Here is a 27,991-nt window from a genome sequence, read left to right on the forward strand (position 1 = left end):
AGGCCCAGTCCTATTCATCCAGGGCAGAGGGGAATGGACAGTGGTAGGAGGGAGTCTTCTGGATATGCCTGAATGATGGAAGGAGAATTGGAGCCATGAGAGCCAAGGCCGCCCTGGCTAGTGTGGCTGAGTGGATTGAGTGCTGGCCTGAGAACCAAAGGATCACCGGTTTGATTCCCAATCAGGGCATATGCCTGGGTTGCATGCTAGGTTAGGTTCCCAGTAGGGGGTGCACAAGAGACAACCACAAATTGATGTTTTTCTCCCTCTCTTTCTCTGAAAATAAATAAAATCTTTTTTAAAAAGAGAGAGAACTAAGGTCTTTGCCGGCTGCACAAAAAGCACTTATTTACCTCAGCCTAGAGGTGAAACATAGTCTCACTTTATTTCCAACATTAAGACTGAGCAGAGAAAGGATATCTCTGCAAGGAAGGAAAGTAGGCAAAAGCACAACCAGGTAAACCAGGCAATCAAGACATACCTTCCCAGGTAAGCCAACCAGGAAGCTCAGAGCTCTTGAAAGCAAAAGGCAGAGATTGGGGTGATAGAGGGAGCACTCATGGGGAAGGAGGCAGGACAACAAGATAAATGTCTATGAGCTCACAGAGGATAGAGAGGACTGAAGGAGAGCTCCTTCCTCATGATGTCTCTGCCCCAAGCCCTAATGCAGAGGGAGGGGGAAGTCTATGTGGAACTTCAGCAAACTCGTGACATCCTATTAGACACTTGAAGCAGGATGGGAGGAGGTGGAGGCAGAGCCACTTTGGACATGGGAAGTCACAGTGCAGAATGCAGTAGGGGCCATTTACTGGAGAAGGTTGACATAATTTGCAGGGAAGAGTCCAAAGCGGCCGTGGCAACGTCCCCGCCACCAGCCCTCATCCACCATCTCAATGTCAGTGATGACGTCGTCTGGATCAAAGGAAATCTCATCACTTCCCTCTGGAGACAAAATTGACGGGAATTAGGATGGTCAGATAGGAATCCCTCCATCCCTGCGCCCACTCTAAACCTCAGAAGGGAAATAGGCCTGGTCTTCTTGCTGCCAAGCCTGGACTCTTCCCTGACCCTCGGAGTTCATCCCCCTCTCTTGTTTCAAGGGCCTTCAGGCACCAGACCCCTCAGGCCACTCCCAACCTACCTCCTTGGTAATCATACAGGGCTACAGCCGAGATCCCAGCCCCAGCCGGACAGCCTGATGCTCCTGCATTGTGAGAAATATAAACATGGTCTCACCAACAGGGAGAAGGAAAACAAACAGGTTCTTCTGGGTAATGGGACAATTCTTCTTACCACCCGCCCCCACTGAAGACCTGACCAAATTCAGAAGCTGATTCTCTCTCGACCACTTACCAGCCAGGGAGGAGGGCAAAGAGGGATTCTCAGGCTCCAGCACATCCTCATAGTCCCCCTCGGGTTCATCATCTTTCTCATGTATGTCTATCTCCCCAACATCCTCATAGTCATTCTCAGGCTCAGGCTCGGGCTCAGGCTCTGCTTCATACACTGGTTCTTCTACCACCTGGAGGCCTTCCAGAGTCCTGGGGGGCAAAGCTGGGGCCTCCTCCTCATCCTGAAAAGAGACAGTGTGGAGCAGGGTGACTTGAACTCACTAGGAACTGCCTCTCCAAAACTTCCCAATGAAGGACTGCTGAGATCCCACCCATCACCACCCTACCACTCCCACATTCACCCTTGTTCCATCCCATAGCCCTTTCTGGGATACACAGTCTTTCATCCATTCTTCATTCCTCAGCCTCCTTCCGCATCTACCCACTCAAACACACACACAATACCAAGAGATGATAGGAGGGTAATGTAAAAGGTATGAGGAAATGGAAGTGGGAAACAAGTCAGATTCCTTGGAAGAGCAAGAAAATGTTGAAGAAAAGCACACTGTTGGGAATACCACACCTACAATGACCAGGTCTCCTCGTCTTCCCAGGACTGGGTGGTTTCCCAGAATGTAAGACTAACAGTATTAAGATCAGGGGAGTTGTCATCCCAGACAAACCAGGATGTTGGTCATACTCTATGGTTCACCTTCCTAAGACATGAGGAGATGGGGAAGGGACAGAAAACCTTTGGGTCTCTGCTTACCTCTGAGGGCCCTTTCCTTGAGGGCAGGGAGGACACTGGGTGTTCCCTGCTGGTTCTCAAAGGCTCAGGCTCTGATGATGAACAGCTCCCTGCAGGAGGCCAGACCTACGGAGAAAGAAGCATCTCTCCAGTAAGCAATCATGCCTCCATCTTCTCCCCTATACTGACCTGCAACATCTCTTCCTACCTCTGCCAATCCAAACCAAACTCATCCCTCAATATAGGTTCCAGTCTGCAGAGATGGCTCCTTCATCTTAGTTCCTGCAGCAATGATTGGCTGCACTGGCTGGTGAGCTGTCCTTTCTTATATTGTGTGCCCTTTGTGTTTTTTTCTAACATTTTCGTATATGTGAGGCTCAGTTACACAGTCGGACTGAAATCTTCCTGAACACAGGGACAGCACTTTTATAAAATTTGCTTAACGCAAGGAAAGCCTGCGTTGTATTCTCTACCAATGATTTGGACTCTTTAGGTTCATGTCTGGGCAAGGAATGCTGGATATGGATCCTAGAGCACCAAATGCTCACCTCTGAGGAGATCTTCTTAGGCAATGGGGCTGGCACCACTGGCTCTTCCACAGTGGCTGCTGGTTGCTGAGCCGCGTGGCTCGTCTTCACCAGGGCCTTTCTCTCCTGTTGCTGCCTGGCCATCTGCTGTGCCTTCTCTTCTTCTTCCCTCTTCTTCTTCTCCTCAGCCATGCACTCAAATTTTGCCTTCAGCCCACGGGCACCACTAGAAGCTACAGACACAGTCAAGAAGAGGGGAGGGGTCAAGTGTACCTCAAGTAATCTAGTTAGATAAAAGCATGGAGGAAGTAGTCTGGGGAGAAAAAAGAATGAGAAGGAAAAAGCAGTTGAGGAGCGTTGAGAAAGGGAATTATTAAGACTCACCAGCCTCTACGGGTGTCGTCTTCTTATAAGCTGTGGTTGGGGCCTCCATTTCATTGAAGCCAACAGCACTCTGCAGGAGAGCAGCAGGTGTGTGAGGGAGGTGGTGGTAAGGAAGTGGTAGTGACTCAGAAAGCGGCGTTAGGGACTGAGGCCACCATAGGTGGTATCCTAACCACTTCATCCTCAATAGTTGGACAGTGTATTCCAATACTGTTGTTTTGGGGCAGAGAGAAGGAAAAAAGAAGTTTTAAACTGCTGGGCTCAGCTCCTCTTTTTGAAAGTAGTGTCCCTAGAAACCCGCATCTCCAAATCCAGTTGCATGGAATGCAGCAAGGCCCCTAGGTAATGGAGAGGAACTGGTGTGGGGGAGGGCAGTGACATGGATGGGAAGAGACTACAGATTGGGATGAACAGTTCCAAGCAGTCAATGAAATTTTAAACATCACCTTTCCCTGGAGTTTATCTGTCTCTCTGTCTTTCTCTGCCTTTCTTTCCTCTCCTCAGTTAAAGCTCAGGCTTCAGAAGACATGCTCATTAGATGCTGAGGGCAGCCAATGGGGAATGCAGGACACCAGGAGGACAGCTCAGAACACTTAGCTTTTTCCATCTTTTTTCCTCTCACTCTTCTCCATGCACTTCTGTGCGGTTTGGGAAACTACTATCAACAAATTGGCATTCTGGCACCTTACCTTATCCACTCGGTCCTTCTGGATCCCATACTGACCACCAAAGCCCTTGGCATAATCTGTAGGACAGAAAGGTCTGAGAGTCATACAGGAGTAAAAATGCTGGAAATGGGTGGGAAGAGGGAGCAGTGGGAAGAATGACCAGAAGACAAGAATGTGGAAACCAGAGTAATAGATGAGAAAGTGTGAGAATCAGAGGATAGAGAGAGGCATAGGTGGGAAGAGCAACAAAAGCTTTGGGAGGAAAAACTTGGAAGAAAATATAAGGGAGAGAGATGGGAATTGGATATAAAAAAAAAGTGACAGGAAATGGGAAAATGTAAAGGAAGAAACAGAAAAAAAATAAGAAGACCATTCTGGCTATCTCCTGTTGGTCTCAGAGAGAAAGGCAATCTCTCTATCCTCTGTGAGGCAGAGGGGCCTTTAAGAATCATAGCCAGACCTGGCTGATATAGGTCAGTGGATTGAGTGTGGGCCGAGAACCAAAGGGTTGCCAGTTTGATTTCTGGTCAGGGCACATGCCTGGGTTGTGGGCCAGGTCCCTTGTGGGGGCCACGTGAGAGGCAACCACACATTGATGTTTCTTTCCCTCTCTTTCTCCCTCCATTCCCCCTCTCTAAAAATAAATAAATAAAATATTTTTAAAAAAGAATCATTACCAGATCTACTCTTCTCATCACCAGCCTGTCTGTCTTCACCCTTTTCTCAGTGGCCCCTTCCTTTAGCCTCCCTTTTCTGTCCTGCTCCTAATCTTATTGTTTTCCCCTCCACCCCTTTTGGTTTGCCCCCACTGATCCCTACACACATACACTTACTACTCTTCACCTCACCACCTGCACTGCACATGCACTCCTCAGTATTGTGGATCCTCTCTATCAGCTTTCAGAAAGGAAGGATGAAAATTCTATGATATCTGTGACCTCCCTCCTCTCTAGCCCCAACTTACCTTTCTGGGATTCGTGTTTCTCTGTTTCTCCTTTGTAGTCATATCCTAGAGCTGCTTTGTCCCATTTATCCTTCTCTACTCCATAACGGCCACCAAAGCCACGAGAGTAATCTACAGTGGAAGGAGCAGTCATGAGAGCCCACTCTCAGCCCACAGGGAAAAGCTGCTGAAGAGAGAAGTCAAGAGGAACCAGTGTTCTAAGCCATCTTTTGCCAGCTTTACCATTGTTCACTATTTTTCTCTTCTCCTCTTACTTCCATGCCAAGAGGAGAAGATCATTTCTTTTTTTTTTTTTTTGCCTTCTTCAAGGAAAGGGAAAGTATAGACATTATAAGGAGAGGCTACCAGGGGGGAAAAGGCAAATCTACATGAAATATATGCCTCTCCCTACTCCAATAAAACACTTAGAAATATCAGCTAAAATATAATAATCTTCTTTGTTGTTACTGTAAGCAGTGAAGCTCAAAAGAAAAACAGGAAAAAAATTCTGGCTCCAAAAACAAATTGGTAAATCAAAGCAGTAGGTGTGAGGGTAAGTATGAGCTGATGTCAGACAAAACCCAAGGGGGTTTTAAGTACCAAATTTAGTGCCCAAGGTTAAAATCTAGGATCTGTGGTTCTAATTTCTGTAAAAGAACAGGGGGCTGGGGAGCAGAAAATTAATCTCTGCCAACTCCTTTAAACATTGTACAGGAAGTCCTTGCTAATGAAGTAAGACAGAAAAGAAAATAAAAGGTATACAGACCGTAAAGAAAGACATAAAACTGACTTTGTCGACAGATGACATGATGATCTGTGTATAAAATCCAAAAGAATTGATAAGCATACTCCTGAAACTAATAATTGATTGTAGCAATGTTGCAGAATAAAAGGTTAATATAAAAAAGTCAGTTGCTTTCCTATATACCAACAATGAATAAGTGGAATTTGCAATTCAGATACATATAATACCATTTAGCACCATCAACAAAGACATATTTATGTATAAATCTAAAAAAATGGATGAGATCTATATAAAGAAAACCCTGATGAATTAAACCAGAGAAAAACTAAGTAAATGGAGACAGAGCCTATGTTCATGGAAAAGCAGACTCAGCATTGTCATGATGTTGGTTTTCCCCAGACTGATATGTAGATACAATGCAATGTCCACCAAAATCCCAGCAAATTATTTTTTGGATACTGACATCTGATTCTAAAGTTTCTGTGGAGAGGCAAAAGACCCAATAGCCAACACAGTACTGAAGGTATAGCCAACAAAAAGTTGGAAGACCAAATGCTACCTGACTTTAAAGACTTACTATAAAGTTATAGTGATCAAGGCAGTCTGGTGAAAGAATAGAAAAATAGATCAATGAAACAGAATAAAGAGCCCAGAAATAGATCTCCCATAAATATAGTCAACAAATCTTTGGCAAAGAAGCAAAGGTAACACAATGGAGAGAAGATAGGCTTTTCAACAAATGGTACTGGAACAACTGGATGTCCACATGAAAAAAGAATCTAGATACAAACATTATACTTTTCATAAAAATTAACTCAAAATAGATCATAGACGTAAATGTAAAATGCAAAAATATAAAACTCCTGGAAGGATGTGGGAGGAAACCTAGATGACCTTAGGTGTGGTGACTTTTTAGATGTACAACCAAAGACATCATCCATGAAAGAAATAATTGATAATCCTGGACATCATTAAAATTAAAAAACTTCTGCTCTGTGAAAAAAATACAATGTCAAGGAAATGAGAAGACAAGCCACAGAAAGAGAAATATTTGCAAAAGATAGCTCTGATAAAACACCCTGTTATCCAAAATATACAAAGAACTCTTAAAACTCCACAATACTCCAATCAGAAAGAATATATGTCCCTCTATGTTCATAGCAGTGTTATTTACAATTGCCAAGACCTGGAAGCAGCCCAAGTGCCAATCAGTAGATGGGTGGATAAAAAAGCTGTGGTACATCTACACAATGGAATACTATGTGGTCATTAAAAGAAGGAAATTTTACTATTTGTGACAGCATGCATGGACCTGGAAAGTATTATGCAAAGCAAAATAAGCCAGTCAGAGAAAGATAAATACCATATGATCTCACTTATATGTGGAATCTAATGAACAAAATAAACTGACAAACAAAATAGAACCAGGCATGGGTATATGGAGTAGACTGACAGATGTCAAAGGGCAGGTGGCAGGGGTGGACTGAATGAAAGAAGGTGAAGAGATTAGCCAAAGAACATATGTGCATAGCCCATAGATGCAGACAATAGTATGGGAAGGGCCAGAGGAAAAGGGGGCAGGATCTGCGTGGAGGTGGGAAAATGAGGGGGGAAATGATGGACATCTATAATAATGTCAACAATAAAAAAAGATTCAACAATTTTTAAAAAACAATTTAAAAAATAGGCCAGTCAGAGAAAGACAAGTATCATACAGTTTCAGTCATATGTGGAATCGATTGAACAAAATGAACTAATGAGCAAAATAGAGACAGACTCATAGATAGAGGGCAGGCTGACACCTGTCAGGGGGTGAGAGGTGGGGCTGGAGGACTGGGTAGGAGGGGTGGAAAGATTGAGCAAAAAAGAGAAATGAACACATATGACATTGTTGGGAACTTGCCTTGCCTGGTTTCAGAAGCTGTAACCTCCACCAAGGCTAAGGCTGAGGGAGCAACCTTGGACTGTAAGCCACCAAGGAGACATAAGCTTATCTCCCTGGCAGGAGCACAGCTTCTGCTTCTTTTACTTCATCCATAAGTGGCCCCCAATGCTTGGTCGGTTAGCCAATGATGGGTAAGATTCCCCAAGGGGGGGACAACCTAAGACAGGCATGATCACATGGGAGGCCCCCAAGGAAGGATTTTGGGGGCTACAGCAAAAGGGGGTGATGGACCCTTGCCCCTCTGCTTTGACATAGCCTGAGTCCTCATTGTCTGTGAGGAATCTCCTAATCTCTAGGCTGCCTTACTTCCCTTGCTCCACCTAAGCCTGAAACAATGACAGAGGGTGGTGCAGCCCTGTGCTGGAAAGGGCAGGTTCCCCAGGCAATCAGGCCTAAGAAAGAATGTGTAAAATCCTGTGAAACCTGCTTTGTTTAGAATGCTCTCAATTAACAGATAAGGGTCCAAGCAAGAAGTAAGTTTGTTCCTCAAAGTTTTACAACTCTTTAGCTATCTGACCCTGACTCAAAATAGGCCCTCAGAGTTCTTTGTTATCTATTGTTTGATCCTTACTTCCTGGAAATGATTAATGAGCTTTACCTGAATTCTTGTGTAAATGAACCCAATAAAAGTCCATTGACTTTTAGGAACAGGTTCTTGGTCCTTCTCCTGTGAGAGATTGGCCACCTTTCTTCCCCAAGCAGATCATGTCTTGGTAGACTTATTCTCATCCGTGGTAGATGGGGGGCTCTGTGGACAAAGCTCCCCCACACGACATGTTCATGATCTCATGAACACAGACAACAGTGTGGTGATTGCTAGGAGGAGGGAGGAATTGGAGGAGGGGATGGGGATGGATGGAGACTTGACTTGGGGTGGTGAACACGCAATACAGTGTACAGATGATGTGTTGTGGAATTGTGCACCTGAAACCTGTGTAATTTTGTTAACCAGTATCAACCCAATAAATTCCACAAAAAGGAAAAAGAATGGGCCAAAGATATTAATAAACACCTTACCAAACAAGATATACAGATGACAAATAAGCATATGAGAAGATGCTCTATATCATATGTCATCAGGGAAATGCAAATGAAATCAGGATGTGAAGTATACACCTGTTTCAAAGGCCCAAATCCAGAACTCAGCATACTAAATGCTAGTGAGGATGTGAAACAACAGAAACTCTTATACATTGCTGGAGGGAATGCAAAATGGTACAGACACTTTGGAAGACTGTATGGCAGTTGGTTACAACACTAAACAGACTTACCATCAACAAAACAAAAAGACAACCTACTGAATGAGAGAAGATATTTGCTAATGATACATTCAATAAGGAGTTACTATACAAAATTTATAAAAAGCTCATATAGCTCAACACCAAAACAAACAAACAATACAATGAAAAAATGGACAAAGGCCCTGAATAGAATATACAAATGGTCAACAGACACATGAAAAGATGCTCAGTGTCACTAATTATCAGAGAGATGGAAATTTAAACCACAATGAGATATCACCTCACACCTGCCAGAATGGTTATCATCAATAAATCAACAAACAAGTGCTGGCGAGGATGTGGAGAAAAGGGAACACTAGTACACAGTTGGTGGGAATGCAGACTGGTACGACCACTAAGAAAAACAGTGTGGAGTTTCCTCAAAAAATTTAAGATGGAACTGCCTTATTACCCAGCAATTTCACTTTTGGGTATATACCTGAAGAAAACCAAAACACTAATTCAAAAGAATACATGCACCCCCATGTTCATTGCAGCGTTATTTATAATAGCCAAGATATGGAAGCAACCCAAGTGCCCATCAACAGATGAGTGGATAAAAAAGTGGTGGTATATATATCAGAATATACAATGAAATATTACTCAGCCATAAAATGCATGAACTCTTACCATTTGCAACAGCATGATAAGAAAGAGGAAGACAAATACTACCAGTTATTTTTGGATCTAAAGAGCAAAATAAAGGAACAAACAAAATAGAAACAGACATAGATACAGAGATAGGACTGATGGTTGCCAGAGGGGAGGGGGATTTGGAGACTGGGTGAAGGAATTAAGAAGTACAAATTAACAGTCACAAAATGGTCGTGGGATGTAAACTACAGCATAGAGAATATAGTCAATAGCATTGTAATAGCTATGTACAGTGCCAGGTTGGTACTTAAAATATCAGGTGCACCACTTTGTAAAGTATATAATTGTCAAACCACTACGCTGTACACCTGAGACCAATATAAAGCAAATATTGAATATAAACTAACTGAAAAAAATTTGAATAAATAGTAATCAAAAAATACAATTAAAAAAAGAAAAAAATTAAATATAAAAGAGTGAACCTAGGGACTATTGGTAATTATAACAATGTAGATTCATCCTTGGTAAAAAAAAAAAAAAAAAAAAAGGTACCATTCTGGTGAGCAATGCTGCTAATAAGGAAGACTATGCATGTGTGGGGGTGGGAGTTTATGGTAAATCTCTGTACCTTCCTCTCAATTTTGTTGTAAACCTAAAAATTCTCTTTAAATATTGTCTTTAAAAAAAGAGGTATCTAAAAGAGAATGGAAATTTCTAATATACATCTAATATGAGTTCCAAGAGAAAGAATAAAAGAGGAAAGGTACTATCCAAAAAAAAAAAGCCTGAGAACTTTCCATAATGAGTCACTTTTCAGGTTGAAGAGAATTAATAGGTCTCATGTAGAATAATAAAAATAGATAAAACATCTACACATGTACTGATATTTCAGAATATCAGAGACAAGGAGAAAACCTTTCATTAAAAAAACTCCCAGAGACAACACATATTACCTTCAAAAGAAAGACACAAGAGAGATGCTAGAGGTAATGAAATATCTTCAAAGTGACAAATGTACAATAACAATGAAGAGTGGAAGAAAATAAAGACATTTTTTAGACAAAGCCTGGGAGTTCTTTTGTAGACTCACTAAAAGAATTGTTAAAGGTTATACTTTAGCAAGAAGAAAATAAAAGGAGTAAGGAGGAAACAATGAAACGCAGCAAACAATGATGAGCTAGGAGTTGGTTAATATGTTGGTCAATTTAAATAAGCATTTACTTGGTAATAACCATGATGAAATTGTGTGGTGTTTATAAACATAGAATCAATATTCCACACAATAATAATCGTCCAATTGGTACAAAGAATGTAGAATGTAAAAAGAGTATAATTAAATTATCCTACATTTCAATTATCCTACATTTCCTATATTACTCAAGAAGAGAAAATGATTAATTTAAAATTTAATTCAAAGATGCATGTTAAAACTTAAGGATAACCTCCTAAAATAGAGGAGTAGAATACCTTATTTTCAACCCATTAGAGAAAAAGGGGACTAAAGAAAACTTGATCGATCTCACAGAAAATGAAAAAAAAGAAAGGAAGAAGAAAGTACACACTTGGATTTAAAAATAAATGAGCTCTGGCTGGTGTGGCTCAGCTGGTTGGAGCATCATCCCACAGACTGAAAGGTCACATGTTCGATTCCTGGTCAGGGGACATACCCAAGTTGTAGGTTCAACGCCCTATTGGGGCAAGAGGGCAACCAATTGATGTTTCTCCCTCACATGGATGTTTCTCTCCCCCTGTCTCTTCTTTCCCCTCTCTCTTAAAGCAATGAAAAAACTTTCCTCAGGTGAGGATTAAAAAAAAAAATGAAACGGTGAGGAGCTGGGTCATGGAACTGAAAGGGTGTTGTGACAGCTGTTGCTAGATCAAGTCTGAGCAGAACAGCAGGGCAGTCAGGCTGCTAACAATGAAGTGCAGGGTCCTTGCCTTTCTGAGATGTGTGTTTCTCCACTTCTCCTTTGTAATCAAAGCCAACTGCCGACTACAAAGAAAAGGAGAGAGAATTCGTTAGAGTTGAAGCTGATGATTCTTCCCCTCTCTCCCTTCCCCTTGCTCCCAGCTCAGCCCAGAGGCTCATTCCCAGGGGCCCAGGCCTGTGGGTGGGGGCGGCTAAGGTAGGAACAGAGCGCCCAGACAGGCTGGGTAGGGACAGTGTGCTACAAATCAGTGAGCACAGGCTCTGGACACTGACGGTTCTAGAGTCAAACCCCACCTCCCCTACTTACAGTTGTTTAACTTCAGGTGTGTCCTTTAATATCTGAGCCTCAGTCTTTTTAAATATAATAGGTATACCTCTCTCATTAACACCAACTGTAAAATGGACGAAGTGATCCCCCTTCATTTGGGATAGTGTGAGACTGTATGGGCCAAGGCGTATAAACGTGTTTTCATTGGGTTACTCAGTAAATTAGGGCTTTTTCTTCTAACTCTCAAGAAACTAAAATGAGATCATAGTGCCTTGTAAACTAGAAAGGTACAATGGACTTGTAAGACATAGTATCCTATTCCTAATTAATCATGCCATGCCTCTTCCCTTTCCTTGAACACAGATGTGTATTTTGGTGGGGTGAGAAGCAACCAGGACAGTCTGCATCCGAGCTGCTCCCCGGACTGGACACGGGTATTGGCCAATGTCCAGCATCACCGTGTAGCTTCATCTCCAGCTGGCTCAGTAACTATGGGTCTCTAAGTCAGTCTAGATTTTGCAACTTAAGAGCTATTAGTATGTATTGTCACTTGGTTTCTAAGATGCACTGATTGTTTAGATGATTCGGTGTGCGGCTGAGAGGCAGCAGTGAAAGCAAGAACAATGAAACATTAGGCAAAGGCAGGAGGGGGCCAAGATGGAAGAAAAATTCCAACCTGATTACAGACAACTATACTCAACATGCTCCATATTCCATTACTGCCTTAAAAAATTACCCTCTGCATATTTCCATTCCTTTATAGTATGTTTTTAACTTTTCAGGTGTTTTTTTTTTCCACCTACAATGAAATAACATCTAACAATTAGTTTTAAGGGCTCAGGCCTACAAAATAAACAACTGAAGGTTAACAAAGAATCTCGGCTAGCTGTGAAGGAGTGGTCCCCTCTGTGTGCAGCTGCAGGGGAGGGCACACTGTCTGCACCTAAAAAGAGAGATCTGAGAAGCGGACCTATGAAGGACCAAAACGGAGAGCATCCGTGAGTTGCCCCTTGCACTCTCGTGACCACTCTGTCATCTGTAATCACACCGTCCTTTTTCCCCTCTCTTCAAAATTACTTTTTCTTTTTTGTTCAAAAGTCTTTAAACCCCTGGACTTCAGGGATTTGGTGCTAAATAATGAGAAAAGTAACCGTTACCTTCTAAAAACATTGTAACCCTAATTAGTTGTTTTACTAGATTATCTGCTGTCATGGTAATAACATTGAAGCTGACATCTCTGTTTTCCTGGAAGGCACAAGTATGTATAAGGTTTTGATGTTTCCGGAGCTTTGGAATATCCCTCTTCTCTCTTCACGTGTACAGGTATAAAAAAATCAATGGTTTGGGGGATTCCTTATTCAAGCAGAGTTTGAGAGTCTTTGCCTCATTTAAACCAATGCCTTTCAGCTCAGTATGTGGCCTCCAGCAGTGACGCCAAGGGGCTTGCTGAGGGAGGTCACAGGATCTGTCCTCATGATGGACCCTCCTTGAGTCCACTGCCCTGTTTTTCACAGGAGAAGCACAGACCCACATTCAAGGGGTGTGTTGGTAAGTCCCACGTGATCTGAGTTGGGTGATGTGGGGAAGAGAGTTGTCACTTACCTTGTCTGCTCTGTCCTTCTCAACTCCGTATTTGCCCCCAAAGCCTCTGGCAGAATCTGTCTGAGAAGAGTGCTTTTCCACCTCAGCAACATACTCATGGCCCACAGCACTCTGAGAAAAATCAAGGACGGAATGAGTGACAAGATAAAAATGACCATAAAGAAATAAAATGATACAGAGATGGGATGGGATGTGACAATACAAGAAATTCCCTCCTGGGTCAGACTCATATCTCTGGCTTCAGTGCCAAGGAACACTCCATGGGAAGCAAGGTGACCCCTGCAGCCTCGCCTGCCATCCTGATTCTTCCCCAATACCACAGAGAGCGCATCATTCAGGAAACTCCCATAGGACAGGCCGGGAACCAGAAGGATAGAGACTAGGAAGACAGAGCTGTGGTTAAACCAGAAACCAAAAAGGGCTAAAACAAGGGCTTTGTGTGCTGAAATGGAAGTGAGGGTAGTTACTGGGGAGAGACCAAAGGGAACTGACTGGATGCCTTAGTCAGGACTGAATATTCACCTAAAGAGTCAGGCACTTTTGTTTTGAATCTTTTCTCCTCTAAGACCATCCAAGTTCAGAAGTGCCACCTGAGCCCTAACGTGTCCCAGTGACTGACTTTCCATACAGAAGGAGGTTGGGAGATGATACTGGGAGTAGTCCAAGGTGGCATGAAACTTAAATCTTTTCTCTTCCCCTCCACTTTTTATGCCATCTACTGATTTATTTTCTGTTTGGTTTTAAAAGTTAGGTCTCTTCTAATATGTAGGTATGGATGCTTAAAATTTGGGAATCGAGTAATACTTCAAACCAAATAATGATGTCTTGCAGAGGCTCAGCTAAGAAGAAGTTAGAAACTTCTCTTTCGCCCTGTATTTCCAGTCCCGTGCTGGGACAAGCAGCGTCAGCACAGAGCTGGCTGAAGTGTGGCCCCCTAAAAGCTCCTGGGAACTGGCTTTGCAATATTTAGGGATATGTGTAGGTCAATTTTGATTGTTGAATTTAAGAATCAATGACTGCTTTCTCCCTAGGAATTTCATAGGAGAATGCAACGCCTACATTGCACTTTGACACAAGGACAAAACAAAAGGCCTCTAAGGGTGAACTAAAAGCTTTCATTGGCTTTTTTTTTTCTCCATGAAGGTAAACCTTTTTCCTTTAGGAGTATATCTATCTTTGAGGTTAGGAAGGTCAAGGGAAAATATAACTCCATATGCAAGCATCCTTTTATCATACTTTTACAGCATTTAATGGATAAAATAAAAAATATTCATATTTGAGGGTTTCTCACAGATAAATTCATATCAATATTTTTCATACCTATGTACACACCATATAATATATGGTATATACATAAAAACACTAAATATACAATAAAGAAAATAAGAGAAGTTGAAACAAATATAATACACAAACATGTAAAAGCAGCACGTGATTGTAAAATACATTTTTCCCTTCTCTGCTTGTGCTTCCTGCATCCTCAGTCCAGGAGTTCCAGTGTGGCTGGGCCTACTGCAGTCAGCCCTTCTCAGTGCTTGGCTTCCACCTTCCACTGTATTTTATGCGTTGACATAGGGGAAAATAATACGAATAATATATGGACATTCTATTTTAAAGCCCAAATAAATATTGTACTTTTGAACAACTTTTAAATCATAAAACCAACAAATGAATGAATCTGTCTTTTTTTAAAGCAAGCATCTCCTTTTCAGCTCACCTTGTCCATTCGGTCTCTTTCCACACCAAACCGACCACCGTAGCCATGGGACGCTTTGGGCCCTGACTCCAGCTCCTTCTTCTTGAGCTTGTCATGCTCCTCCGACACTTTGTTCCTCAGCTGGTGGATGCTGGAAGTAACCACATGACAGAGACTCATCTAGCACAGGGATGTCAACCAACGCTCCTTCCCAGAAAAATGGAAATCTTGAGGTGTGTTCTGTTTATTTTTAGCAACAACCTGAGCCCCCAAAGTATATCACAGTTGGGTCCGGGGGTAAGAGATTAGTGTGGTCTGTGTACCATAGCCTGATACTTTCCATAAGCCAATAGTATTTTCTCTAGGCTGTTATTTTGCTTACTAAATACCCTGCTGACATTTAGTTCCATTTTTCATGTTCCTAAATATTAGAGGACAATGATATCCATATCCTAATAACTGGGGAATTATTTTCCTTCCTGAATGGATTTGCTTTCTAGCAATTAGGTACTCTATCTCAAGGAGCACAAAATATTCATATACACTTTTATCTACACAATCTAGTCTTGGGAGTCTAGCTTAAGAAAGAAATTTTAAATATGGAAAAGCTTAATGTCTAGTGACATTGTAGATAGTAATAGCAAGGACCAGGAAACAACTTAAATGGCCAATAACTGAAGAATAGTTAAATAAATTGCAATATTATCTTTCAATAGCATACTAGGAAGTCACTTAAAATGATACTTATGAAAAATGTAGCAGTGGGAAATTTATCTACATATTAAGTATGTTGTATATTTTCTTGTCAAACATGAATGTTCATCATCCCTATCCACAAATCTGAGGAGAACTGAAAACTAATAAAAGCTAATTAATAAAATTCAGTGTTACCACTCAAAGTTGCACCACTGTGAGGCTCCATTAACCTTGATTTGAGACACCTGCATCACTAAGAGAATTAACACCAAAAGCAGGCATTCTCCTTACTTCACTTCCATCTTTACCATGATGGTGGAGCACCTGTATATGCCTGTTGGTCTGAAGATATGAAGCGATAGCTCAGCATCAGCACCAGCACCAGCACCAACAAGTGACCATCAGGACTGACCCTTGGACACATATAAAGACCCCTGGAGATTCTTGGAGACATTTGGGCAAGAGAACCCTAAATAAAGTAATTGACTTCCTACAGCAAGAAATAAATGTTTAGGGAACTGAGATAGTGATGTTACTGGAACTTCACTAGCTCAGGTTGCAGGTAGAATGGCCATTTCACAGCAGAAATTCTCCCTTCATGGAAGAATAGATCCATCTGGTGGCCTTGTAGTATAAGCCCACCAAAGGCCTTTTTAAAAAGCCTTCTCAGCTTCAGTCACAGTTAATTTTAGAAAGCTGGCTTTGAGCCAGGTGAAATTAAACTAAGTGCTGGAAGAACCTTCTGTTCCCATGCCTGCGCTAAACACTCTGGCAGCACTGAAGGCAGAGATCCTGTGTTACTAGTTCAACCACCAACACTTTAGAACCATCTGTGTCAAGGAAGGTACTGGTTCCAAGAACATACAGATGACTGACACTTCCCAACCAACATACTCAGATGAAAAATGAAGAAAATAGGACTAAATGTTACTTTGAAATGTGAAAAGTCTGCAAAGCTTTAATGAATCCAGTGATTGTTACATGGGCCATAACTATATTACAGTTGAAAAAAATTTTTTAAATGGATTAGAAAATGAGATCCAGAAATACTACCTAAGGGATGGCAGCAAGGTTGGTCAGAGGATCATACCAATACATAATATATTTGAATGAAAATGTTGGGGCCATGGAAGACCAACTTCTTATCAAATTCTTTAGAATATAGTTGAAGCCACTTTAAGTAGGTCTTAGTTATATCAGTCTTTCACTCAATAAATTTTAATTATTTATTATTAAACTTTTGAGTGTGAGACATGGTTAGGCCCTGAGGACACAAAGATGACTGGTGTATGGCACAGGTGGCAAGCATAAGGCCCACAGGCCAAATCCAGCCCTCCACCTTGTTTTATCTGGTCTGGCACCTTGTTTCTACCCAACAGCAGTGCTGAGCTCCTTGCCCCTAGAGTAGTTACATTTATCCAGTCCTAAAATTACATTCGGCCCTTTGAAGGCAACCACGAGACTGATGTGGCCCCTGGTGAAAATGAGTTTGACACCACTGGTGTATGGAGATAGTGGTCAAGTGGAAGAGAAAGAAAAGAAAACAAAGAGTTACAATTTAATGTGTTTGGTGGCATACCTAAGAAACTTTTGACATGGTAACTCTCAGATGCCTATTTTAAAATACTTCAGAACTGCCCTGGCTGGTGTGGCTCAGTGGATTGAGTGCCGGCCCACAAACCAGGGGGGCCGCTGCTTTGACTCTCAGTCAGGGCATGTGCCTGGGTTGTGGGCCAAGTCCCCAGTTGGGGGTGTGTGAGAGGCAACCACACATTGATATTTCTCTCCCTCTCTTTCTCCCTTCCTTCCCCTCTCTCTGAAAATAAATAAATAAAATCTTCTAAAAACAACAAAAAAAAACCCCCAAAACAGAATAGAGAACCCAGGAGCATGCTCACACAAATACGGAAAACAAAACAAAACAAAACAAAACAAAAACCACCAAAACTTCAGAACTGTTAAAAAAATGCAGTTTATGGGAACCAAGTGAAGTTCAGGCCTCAAAATAGAGCTAAGAAAAGAAACAGATCTTTGTTTTTATTACAAAAATAAAAGCACAAAGGTGAGTAATTCAGACTATAAAATCTTACTCCCAACAAAAATTCTAAAGAATCTACAAAAAAAGAAAAAGTTGCTACTAGAACCAGTAAGTATATTTGGCAAGGTCTCAGGATGCAAGGTCACTATCAAAATCAATTTTATTTTAACATAATAGCCATAGACATTGCAAACTGAAAGTTAAAAATAAATGTGACTTACTATCACACGAAATAACATAAAATATTTTAGCATAAATAAAATAAAAATATTTTAACAAAATATATGTCAAGACATGAACACATGAAAGCATTCCTGAAAAAAATTAAATACAAATAAATGGAAAGATATCCCATGTTCATGTACCAGAAAACACAAGATCAGTAAGATGTTAGTAATTTACAAAATGATCCACAGATTCAATGCAATCTCAATCAAAATACCAACAAGTGTATTTATAGGAATTGACAAGCTTACTCTAAAATGTATGTGGAAATGTAAAATCCTGGAAGAGTAAATGTTTTAATTGGAAGACTATTTGATTTTATTATTTGTTATAAAGCTATAAGAATCAGTACAGAATAATATGGGGCAGGGAACACATATAGATCAATAAAATCATCTAGAAATAGAGCTCCATGTATTTGGCCAAAGAAGCCAGGTAAGTCATTGAGGAAAGAGTAGTCTCTTACTGGTGTTGGAATAATGAACTATCCATATGGGAAAAAAAATCAACAATCTTTGTTTCACACTGTACACAAAAATTTATTTGATCACAGGCTTAAATGTAAATGCTAAAATTATAAATATTTTAGAACAAAACATAGAAGAAACTTTTCATAATTTTGAAAGAGGCAAAAATTACTTAGGTACATAAAGCACTAACCACAAACATTTTTTATAAACTAGACTTCAGAATTAATATCTTCTGATCTTCAAAAGAAGCCACTAATAAAATGAAAAAGTGAGTTGTATTCTGGATTAAATATTTGTACAACACATATTTCACAAAAGACTTGTATATAGAATATATAAAGAACTCTTAAAACAATAAAAGTACAAACAAGCCACTTTAAAGGTGAGAAAAAAGATTTGAACAGACACCAAAATGAAAACATAAAGATACATGAATGGCACTTGAAAAGACACTCAATAAAATTACTCACCAGCAAAATACAAATTAAAATCACCACATATCCACAAGAGTGGCTAAAATGAAAAATACTAACAGACTAAGTGTAGACAGGGATGTGGAACAATTAAAAAACATACATTATTGGGAGGAATGAAAAATGGTATTAATAAATTACTATCAGGAAATAATTTGTTAGGACAGACTTCTGGTCAAGATGACAGCATAGGTAAACATAGCTTGCATTGCTGCAAACCACATTAAAATTATAATTAAATTATAGAACATCACTCAGAACCATCAGAAATCAAGCTGAATGGAAGTCTGACAAGTATGGAATTAAAGAAAACATATCCAACCAGACTGGTAGGAAGGGCACAGCTGCAGAATGGGCTGGTCCCACACCCACATGTGGTGGATAGAAATTTGGGAGGGATATCTCAGGAGCAAGGGGTCCCACCCCCACATCAGGAGCCCCAGCCCAGGGTTCCAGTGCCAGGAACATAAGTCCCCATAATTTCTGGCTACAAAATCCAGGGGGATTTAGTTGGTAGCAGAAACTGCTGGAGTTCCAACTACTACCACTTAAAGAATCCACACACGGACTTACTCAGTCTCACTCCCTCTGAGGTCCAGCACTGGGGTAGCAGACTGAAAGGCACCAGTGGTATGGGGGCGGGTGGGGGGCTGAAGTGCCTGGCATCAAGGTGAGAGCTGGGGGACAGCTTTCTCCCAGACAGAAAGGCAGGCAGACGCATTGTCCCTTTTCTGAACCTTCTCCCAGTAGAGTCACAGAGCCAGCAGCTGGTGCCATATCTGAGACTCCATCAACCTGGATAACACTGTTTGCCCTGCCCTGGAGATCCCCAGAGATTCTGCCCCACCCAACGTATGGGCCCACTCCAGCAGCTTTTACATATGAATGGCTGGTCTTGGCTCATGCTTTACAACTTCTTAAATCTTCTCAAACATGCAACAGCTGGACTCAGTGAGCCCACAGCCCCATACCTCTTAAGTGGCCCCAGACCCAACACCAGCAGCAGCCAGTGTAGATTCACAGATGGCATTACTTGGGAATCACCAAGCCCAGCACAAGTAGCAGCCTTCTCAGATTGCTTCATAGCTCAGGCAAGGTGACCTGAGGAAAAACACAGGTAGGGGCTGACCTTGGCCTGCAACAACCAGGAAACCCCAGAGCCTGTGCACCCAGTGGACAGTTACAGACCTTGTTGGAGCATCATGTCCCTGACCTTGTGCTGCTGCTCCTCCACAGAGGGTGGAGGTTGGTGGTCAGTGGTCACAGCCAGTTCTTACACCTGACTGGTCTGGGTAAATCCCTCCCATTGACCTGCCAACAACAATCAAGGCTCAACTACAAGAGGTGAGTGTATTCAGCCCACATGGAGGGCACACTTCAAGTACCCAGCTTGGTTAGGGAGGCTGTACTCTTTGACCCTAAAGGATATCTACTATATGAGGCCATGCTATCAAGACAGGGAGTCATAGCAGCTCTACCTAATACACAGAAACAAACAGAGGGAGGTTGCCAAAATGAGGAGATGAAAGAAACATGGCCCAAATGAAAGAACAGATCAAAACTCCAGAAAAAGAGTTCAATGAAATGGAGATAAGCAATCTATCAGATGACAGAGGTCAAAACATTGGTTATAAGAATGCTCAAGAAACTTAATGAGGACCTCAACAGCACAAAAAAGATCCAGTCAGAAATGAAGGATACACTAATTGAGAAAAAAGAACAATTTATAGGAAAACAACCATAAAGTGGATATAGCTGAGAATCTAATCAATGATTTGGAACATAAGGAAGAAAAAAACAAGCATTCAGAACAAGAAGTAAAAAGAATCCAAAAAAGCAAGGATAGTGTAAGCAGCCTCTGGGACAACTTCAAGCATTCCAACATTCACATCATACGGTGCCAGAAGGAGAAGAGAGAGAGCAAGAAATTGGAAATCTATTTGAAAAAATAATGACAGAAAACTTCCCTAATTTGGTAAAGGAAATAGTCATGCAAGTCCAGGGAGCACAGAGAAGCCCAAACAAGATGGATGCAAAGAGGCCTAATCCAAGATCATAATTAAAATGCCAAAGGTTAAAGATAAAAAGAGAAATTTAAAAGCAGCCAGAGAAAAGGAATTAGTTACCTATGCGGGGGGCGGGGGGGGTGCGGGGAGTGGCGTCCCATAAGACTGTCAGCTGATTTCTCAAAAGAAACTTTGCAGGCTAGAACAGATTGACAAGAGGCATTCAAAGTCATGAAAAGCAGGGACTCACTGCCAAGACTGCTCTACCCAGCAAAGCTATCATTGAGAATCAAAGGGCAGTTCAAGAGCTTCCCAGACAAGAAAAAAACTAAAGGAGTTCATTATCACCAAACCATTATTCTATGAAATGTTAAAGGGACTTATTTAAGAAAAAGAAGATAAAAAAGATGAGATGGGGGTTTAGGGGAATGCAGGACGAAGTGAGGGGATTAAGAAGTACAAATAGGTGGTTACAGAATACCCATGGGTTGTAAAGTGCAGTGTAGGAAATGAAGTGGCCAAAGAACTTTTTACACATGACCCATGGACATGAATGATGGTGTGGGATTGCCTGAGGTACTGGGGAGTGCTGGGTGAAGGGGAGCAAAGAGGGAAAGAGTGGGATAACTGTAATAGCATAATCAGTAAAATATAATTTAAAATTTTAAAAAGTAAATAATTCATTAGTCTTAAAAAGTTAAACACACACTTAATCTATGAATCAGTGATTTCGCCCCTAGGTATTTCCCAAAAGAAATGAAAACAGATGTCAGTGAAAAGATCTGAGCCCAAACGTTCAGGACAGCTTTATTTGTCATAGCCCTAAGCTGTCAACAACCTAAATGTCCACCAACAGGGTAACAGGTAAAACAAATTGTGGTATATCCATGCAGTTGGATACTACTTGGATAAAGAACCACAGAAGACCATGGATAGATCTTAAAAACATTATGCTGAACAAAAGAAGTCAGAGACAAAAGAAAAATGTCATATTATTCCATTACATGACACTATAAGACAGGCAAAACTAATCTGTAGTGATAAGAGGCAGATCAGTGTTTATGTCCACACAGGAGAGGGAATGGGAGTACTGACTGTAGAGAGGCACAGGAGTAGGAATGGGCATGAGTGACCAGAAGGAGATAGAGAAAAGGGCAACGACCCATGGAAACCAGGCAGTTCCTAGTAAACACCAGGCTGTTTGGCGCTGCCTGGCCCAGGACTCCTTTATACAATAGATGAGGGATAGAGAGGATCATTTGAGATATTCACCTAATCATGAAACCGATCCCCAAGCTACATTTATTTTAGGCAGACCTAAAAAAGAAAGATCACGGTGTGGGGGAAGGTAATGAGATTAGTGTGAACCACAATCACTTCCTTTTCCTGCTTTGAGTCATCTCAGTTCTGCAGCTACTGTTTTCTCCAGCTTCTCCTTCTTTCCCAAGGACCTCAGTGATTACCATATGATGGTAAAGACTGGCTGAGCTCACACTAACCAGAGAGAATCTTAGAGGACTCACTGCTGGAAGGTCCTCTAGAGGTCTTTTTGATTCCAACGGGAAAACTGAGAATATGAAAAGAGAAGTGATTTGTGCCAGGTTACCTGGCTAGTCACTAGCAAAGACTGGACTTTTACACCTTGGTAGTGTAGATAAATGGGAGGGGAGTAGGTTTCATATAAATATCTCCACTATTTATTCTATCATATGTAGATCCAGTAAGGCTAAGAAAGGAACATGCAGGGTCGCCAAATTTTACAACCCCAAGGGTCTCTAGTCATTGTAATGTAGGTACTAGATTATGCCACATGACAGTCCACGTAGACGCCACTTAGGAAGAAAGAAGACTGTCTTCTGTTTACATGTTTGTTAGGTTTTTAAAAGAGAATCTGTACTGACAAGAAAGAGAAGTAACAATATTGAGCTGCTAAGAGGTACTAAGTACTGCTCTAGACATCAGGACATATTGGCCCATTGAATTCTGCAGGGTAGCTATTATCATCCTCTTCTAACAAATAAATAAGCTGAGATTCAGAGACGTTATACGTCTAACTTCACATTGCTGGTAATGGCAGAGCTGTGAATGCAAACCCAAGCTCTGTCCATAAGGTTATGACAGGAATTTAGGAGTCTTCCTTAAAATGTTCTACTGCTATGCATGAGACAGGCACTGGGAGGGAAAAGGTACGAGGAGGTTTGTGTCTTAATCTTAATAACTGTCAAGATACCAGGGCTGAGTGGCCTTTACTCAGAAAAGAAAAGGGAGGGGTCTTTTTTTTTTTTTTTTTTTTTTATCGTTGAGCCTTCGGAAGGCACAAAGAAACTTTCTGCATGACCCTGATTCATTTTTTTTTCATCTCCCCAACTGCTACCAGCATTGCTTGGTTTGTTTAAGAATAATATTCATTGCAATTACTTAAAATAAACCATTCATGTCTGGTTAAACAACAATACATAGTACTCAATATTATCAAATTGTATACAAATATGCCAAGTTTTCATAGTGTGTTGCTTGTGCAATATGGCCATCCATCAGCATTTTTTAAATCTAGAGGAAAATAGGTTAAAAACACTGTTGTTATAGTTGGGGTGGGGCGTTAAAATGGAGCTTAAAGCTGTGTTAGTTTTGCAAATTTTCGTGTAGTTGTCAATTTTTGTATTTTATTTTTGCTCCTGTTTTACTGTTTATAGTGTCTACCTTGCTGCAAAAACTGGACATTCTGATACTATCCAAAGTAGGCAGCCCTGGCTAGATGATCCTGAATAGCCCAGGAAAGAGAAGAACTCTCTCAATCTGACCATACAATATAACCCACAGAAACCCTAGACAGGTCTGTAAGGACCTTCTCTTTTTACACTATCAGAGTTTTTTGTTTTGCCTTTTTTCTTTTAGTAAAATATTGGGTTATTATCTTTAGGACCCCTAAACACCAGTACTAAAATAGTTTTAATCAACAAGTTTCCAAGTGTCACATTTCTTCATATCACTTTTCACAGCTTCCAACTTCTATCAAGTAGCCAAATACATGTTTTTGTTTTAAAAATGATTCAGACTGGATGTTGGACTTGATATCATTCTCTTTTACAATACTAATTCTGAGTGCTTTACCTCTACATCTCACTGAATCTGCCATGGCCCACCTAAAACCACCCTAGATTCTAGGCATACATTTATATTTATGTGGATGGATGGATGGATGGATGGATAGATAGATGAATGGACAGATGATAGATAGATAGATAGATAGATAGATAGATAGATAGATAGGTGTGATATAACCTCAGCATAAGCCACTTCCTCTCTGAATCTCTTATAATAGACCCAGCTGGGGAAACAGCATAGTTGTTAGAAAGAAAAGAGAAATAACAGGGTTGGGGGGATAAGAGCAGACACATGAAACAGAAATACACAATGACATACATACACAGGAACACACAGGGACAGACTCATGAAAAGACTGGAGTGGTGAATATACAATACAGTGTACAGAGGATGTGTTATAGAATTGTGTACCTGAAACCTCAGTAATTTTTTAAAAGATTTTATTTATTTATTTTTAGAGAGATGGAAAGGGAGGGAGAAAGGGAGAGAAACATCGATGTGTGAGAGATACATCGACTGGTTGCCTCTCACATGCCCGTAATCAGAGACCTGGCCTGCAAACCAGGCATGTGCCCTGACTGGGAATCAAAGTGGTGATCCTGTGGTTCGTAGCCCGCACTCAATCCACTGAGTTACACTGGCCAGGGCGACCCAATAAATTTTTTTAAAAAGAAAAAGACCACAAAGACTCATAGACAGAAATTATCTTCTTTCTTTCCTTCCTCCCTGAGTCTCCAAAGTTTTCCTTGGGCTCTTCCCACATTCTTTTCCCACTCCCCTGTCTATTTGGCACCTACTTGATATGCTCTGTGCGTCCAGAGCCCTCGATGGTCTTTGCTCCCCATCGTTGCTCCTTCTCAGAGATGTCATTCTGCAAAAGACAGCACTCAGCAGTTAAGAGATGGCAAGAGATGTGCTGCGCTGAGAGGGGCCACACAGCTGACACACATGCCCTCCATGTCCCCTGCATCTGCTGCCTCCTTCAGTCAGATGCCTCTGTGTGTACCCACATGGCCCCCATGTTAAATTAGACTGGTGAGCTCTAAAACCTCCCTTCCTACTACATCCTCACACTGTCCCCTTCAGGTCTCCTACGACTTCAGAATCCCCCCAAATTACAAATGTCCAGCCTAACTCCTGGCTCATAGGCCAAAAGAGACCCAGAATAACCTGCTCCTTCAGCATAGTCTGTCATGGCCCATCAATCACAATGTCAAACTCCTCTCCTTCTCACCTGTCTCCCTTCTATCCTCAACATCAAATATCATGCATGCCCCACTCATTACAGTCCATTCCTTCATGAGGGCTCTCTCGGCCCCAGACTGTCCTTTTTCTATGCACCCGCAAAGGCTACAGAGTGGCCCAAATGCTGCCTCTTCACCTTTCATTATCCAAGCAAAGCCATTTCCAAACTCACCACAAAGTCAGGGTCTGTGTCCCAGTCATCACCCTGGGTCTCCACGGAAACAGATACATCATGTCCTACGACCGACTTCCACATCTGAGGGTGAGAAAAGATGGCAATTAATTAGAGGAGAAAAATCAAGACCAGGGAGAACAAGAATGCTGATGTCAATGAGATAGCAGCTCAATGTTTCTTGCCACTTTTTGTTAGAAGATAATAGAAGCGGAGGCAAAGCAGATGGGAGTTTTAGGAAGCTGCCCCAGGGGAATTATTTACAAACGAACATGGCCTGGGCTCACTGGAGTCTGGAGAGAAGTCACTATGGGTGTAGGTAACACTAAATAACTGGGCGTGAAAAGTGCTGGGATCATTCATTTGCCAAGAGACTGGCCAGGCAGTGGCTTGAAGTGGCAATCAACGAGGGGTGCTCAACATCACTAGAATTACAGCACCATTTCACTCAGGTTTCTACTTATGGCTTTTTTCATAGCTATCAAAATATATATCTCTTGATAGTGAACATCTGCATGCCGCTCTACAAACTGCTTTACTCTATTAAGCAGTTTTCTAACTCCTAGTGCAAGTGCTATTCCACCTCCACTCAGACCGGCCACTGAACAGAGGCATGAGGTCAGCAGGGCTGGAATTCCTGGGCTGGGCAATGCATGGGGAAGCATTATTTGCCTAGAATAAGTCACTTATTTTTCCATTTTTAAAAACAGGTCAATTATATTTTGAAAGAAAATAACTGATGCAAAAATGGTATATAATAAATCCCTCATTTTGAACATTAGAAGTTATATTTTTATTAACTAACTAAATGATAAAGAACTGCTTAGAGAACACCAGTTGGAAGGAGTACCAAACTTTTATTCTACTGAGACATCCCCAGGGTTTTCACTGGCCCTGAAAATTGTGCACGAGGAGGAGCTGCACAGTTGCTCTGCATTTGTGGGTTCCCAGATCTTGGTGGGAAGAGGAAACAGGCAATGCTCATCTGCTCTGATGGCTGCTGAGACTTCGTGACCCTGATACCACTTGCTAGCTGGCAACTCCCCTGCCCATCCCTCCCTGCTCAGACTCCTCATCCCACTGGTGTCTTTCCCATGCTCTTCACTGTCTCTTAAAGGAATCCCTCTTACAACCACTCCTGGGACACTGCAGCATCACCGCCCAGGCCCCTCAGAGTCTCTAAGTTTCCTCTCCAGTTTAAAACTCCTTTTCCATGCTCCTTGAAAAATGCCGTGGAGCCCTGGCTGCTGTGGCTCAGTGGATTGAGTGCCGGTCTGTGAACCAAAGGGTCATTGGTTCTATTCCCAGTCAGGGCACATGCCTGGGTTGCAGGCTGGGTCCTCAGTAGGGTGCGTGTGAGAGGTAACCACGCATTGATGTTTCTCTCCCCCCCTTCCCATCTCTCCAAAAATAAATAAATAAAATCTTAAACAAAAATGAAATAAAAATGCCATGGAAACCAGCCCAAGGGAAGTTTGCGGTAGATTGATTAAAGAGATGCAAGGAAGACACCGGAGACGTATTGACTAAGTCAGCTGCACTGTGGGATGAGTCACTGCTGAGACCAGCTTTACCTTCCCCTGTGAGGCAACAATTATAGATGGGGGGAGGGAAGATAGACAAGACCTAGGTCCTGGCTCCTAGGCTGCTCTGCAAGAAGAGGACTTCACACAGAAAACTGTAAAGGAAACATTTCTGAACTATTCATGAGCAATAAGAAAGCAATGCAGACTGATGGTCCTATTCTCTTCCCTGCTCTTCCTCCAAGGTCTCAACCTGACTCTCCCATAAATCTTCCATCCTCATGTGTTTTTGAAACTAAGAGAAGTTTCTGACACGAAGACAACTGAATATCCTTGAGCTACTGGCATACCAAGTATACTATCCAAGACAAACTATCTAGAGGTAGGAGCCCGGAGAGTAACTTAGAGAGGCATGGTGCCCAGAACATCGAGTGCCACCAAGGGCCTCATCATAAGGCTGCCTTATAGCGTCAGTAAAGCACATGGATAGGGAGCCAGAGGATCACCCAGCTCTATTACTAAGCCCTGTGGAAACATGGGTAAGGGGATCAACAAAGAATACGTACTTAGTTGCCAGGTACCAGGGTAGACATTTCATGAATATTAACTTAAATAATTTGGTAAATCATTGAATGTCTCAGATGCTCAGTTTTCCCCAGTGGAAAAATAAAGAGCTTAACCTAGCTAATCTATAAGGTTTCCTCCACTTCTGACATTCTGGGATTCTGTGATCATACAATCACAGAAACCAATCCTATTCCCACCATCATCCTATTTGGCCTCCGTCACCTCGTGGTTCTCAGCACTGGTGTACATGAGCAATTACTTCCTAAGCTATTACGTCACTTATGTGAATTGCCTCTCCCTGGTAAATCATACTCTCCAAAAGCAGAGATTTGGTCTTTACCTCCTGTGGCCCTCCTCCCAATTCAGTGGCTGGGAGCAACCGGTCTTGAGAGAGGACTGTAGACTCTGCAGAAACCAGGGGGTCTGGACTAGATGGGTGCTGGATCTTGTTCCCTGGGCTCTAGCCACCCACTTGTTTCCATCCCCAGATACTCATTGTCCACAACCACGCCCACACAGACCTTCTGGCCATAAAAGGTTAAAAGCCTACTAGCCGTGACTTCATCTCTCAATAAGGAGTTAAGAGTGAGGTAGGTTCCTCTTACCTCAACTCTTGCGTTGTGCTCCCTTTCCCACTGCTCAGAGTACCCACCTCCAACAGCGCGAGTGTCTGCTCGAAGCTCCCCACTCCTCACGTCCACACTTGGCTCCTTCTCTTGCTGCTGCCACTTCTGAGCGAGAAAATGAGCGGCTGCTTCAGTTCCGTATTCAGGTTTTCTGTCATTTCCTGCCACTGTGTCCTCACAGCTA

General features: G+C 41.9%; 1 protein-coding gene across 3 annotated transcripts; it reads right to left on the reverse strand.

Moving 5' to 3' along the window:
• Nucleotides 1–360: 360 nt before the first annotated feature.
• HCLS1 (hematopoietic cell-specific Lyn substrate 1) lies at nt 361–27,987 on the reverse strand. Of its 3 annotated transcripts, none has more exons than XM_045851333.1 (14): nt 27,834–27,987; nt 25,092–25,175; nt 24,472–24,545; nt 14,683–14,812; nt 12,966–13,076; nt 11,104–11,158; nt 4,623–4,733; nt 3,680–3,735; nt 2,991–3,060; nt 2,628–2,839; nt 2,101–2,205; nt 1,354–1,573; nt 1,142–1,204; nt 361–942 (listed from the first exon to the last, which is right to left on the reverse strand). In XM_045851333.1, exons 2-14 carry the CDS (start codon nt 25,173–25,175, stop codon nt 806–808), a joined length of 1,428 nt encoding a protein of 475 aa, XP_045707289.1. In that variant the 5' UTR covers nt 27,834–27,987; the 3' UTR covers nt 361–805. The 3 variants fall into 3 exon arrangements, with proteins under 3 accessions (XP_045707289.1, XP_045707290.1, XP_045707291.1); XM_045851334.1 differs by having other exon boundaries at nt 27,787–27,930; XM_045851335.1 differs by lacking the exon at nt 27,834–27,987 and adding an exon at nt 27,522–27,660.
• Nucleotides 27,988–27,991: the final 4 nt, after the last annotated feature.

Source organism: Phyllostomus hastatus, unplaced genomic scaffold, assembly GCF_019186645.2.
Source record: "Phyllostomus hastatus isolate PE091 unplaced genomic scaffold, TTU_PhHast_1.1 phas_contig_86, whole genome shotgun sequence".
In the NCBI taxonomy this organism is placed as follows: domain Eukaryota; kingdom Metazoa; phylum Chordata; class Mammalia; order Chiroptera; family Phyllostomidae; genus Phyllostomus; species Phyllostomus hastatus.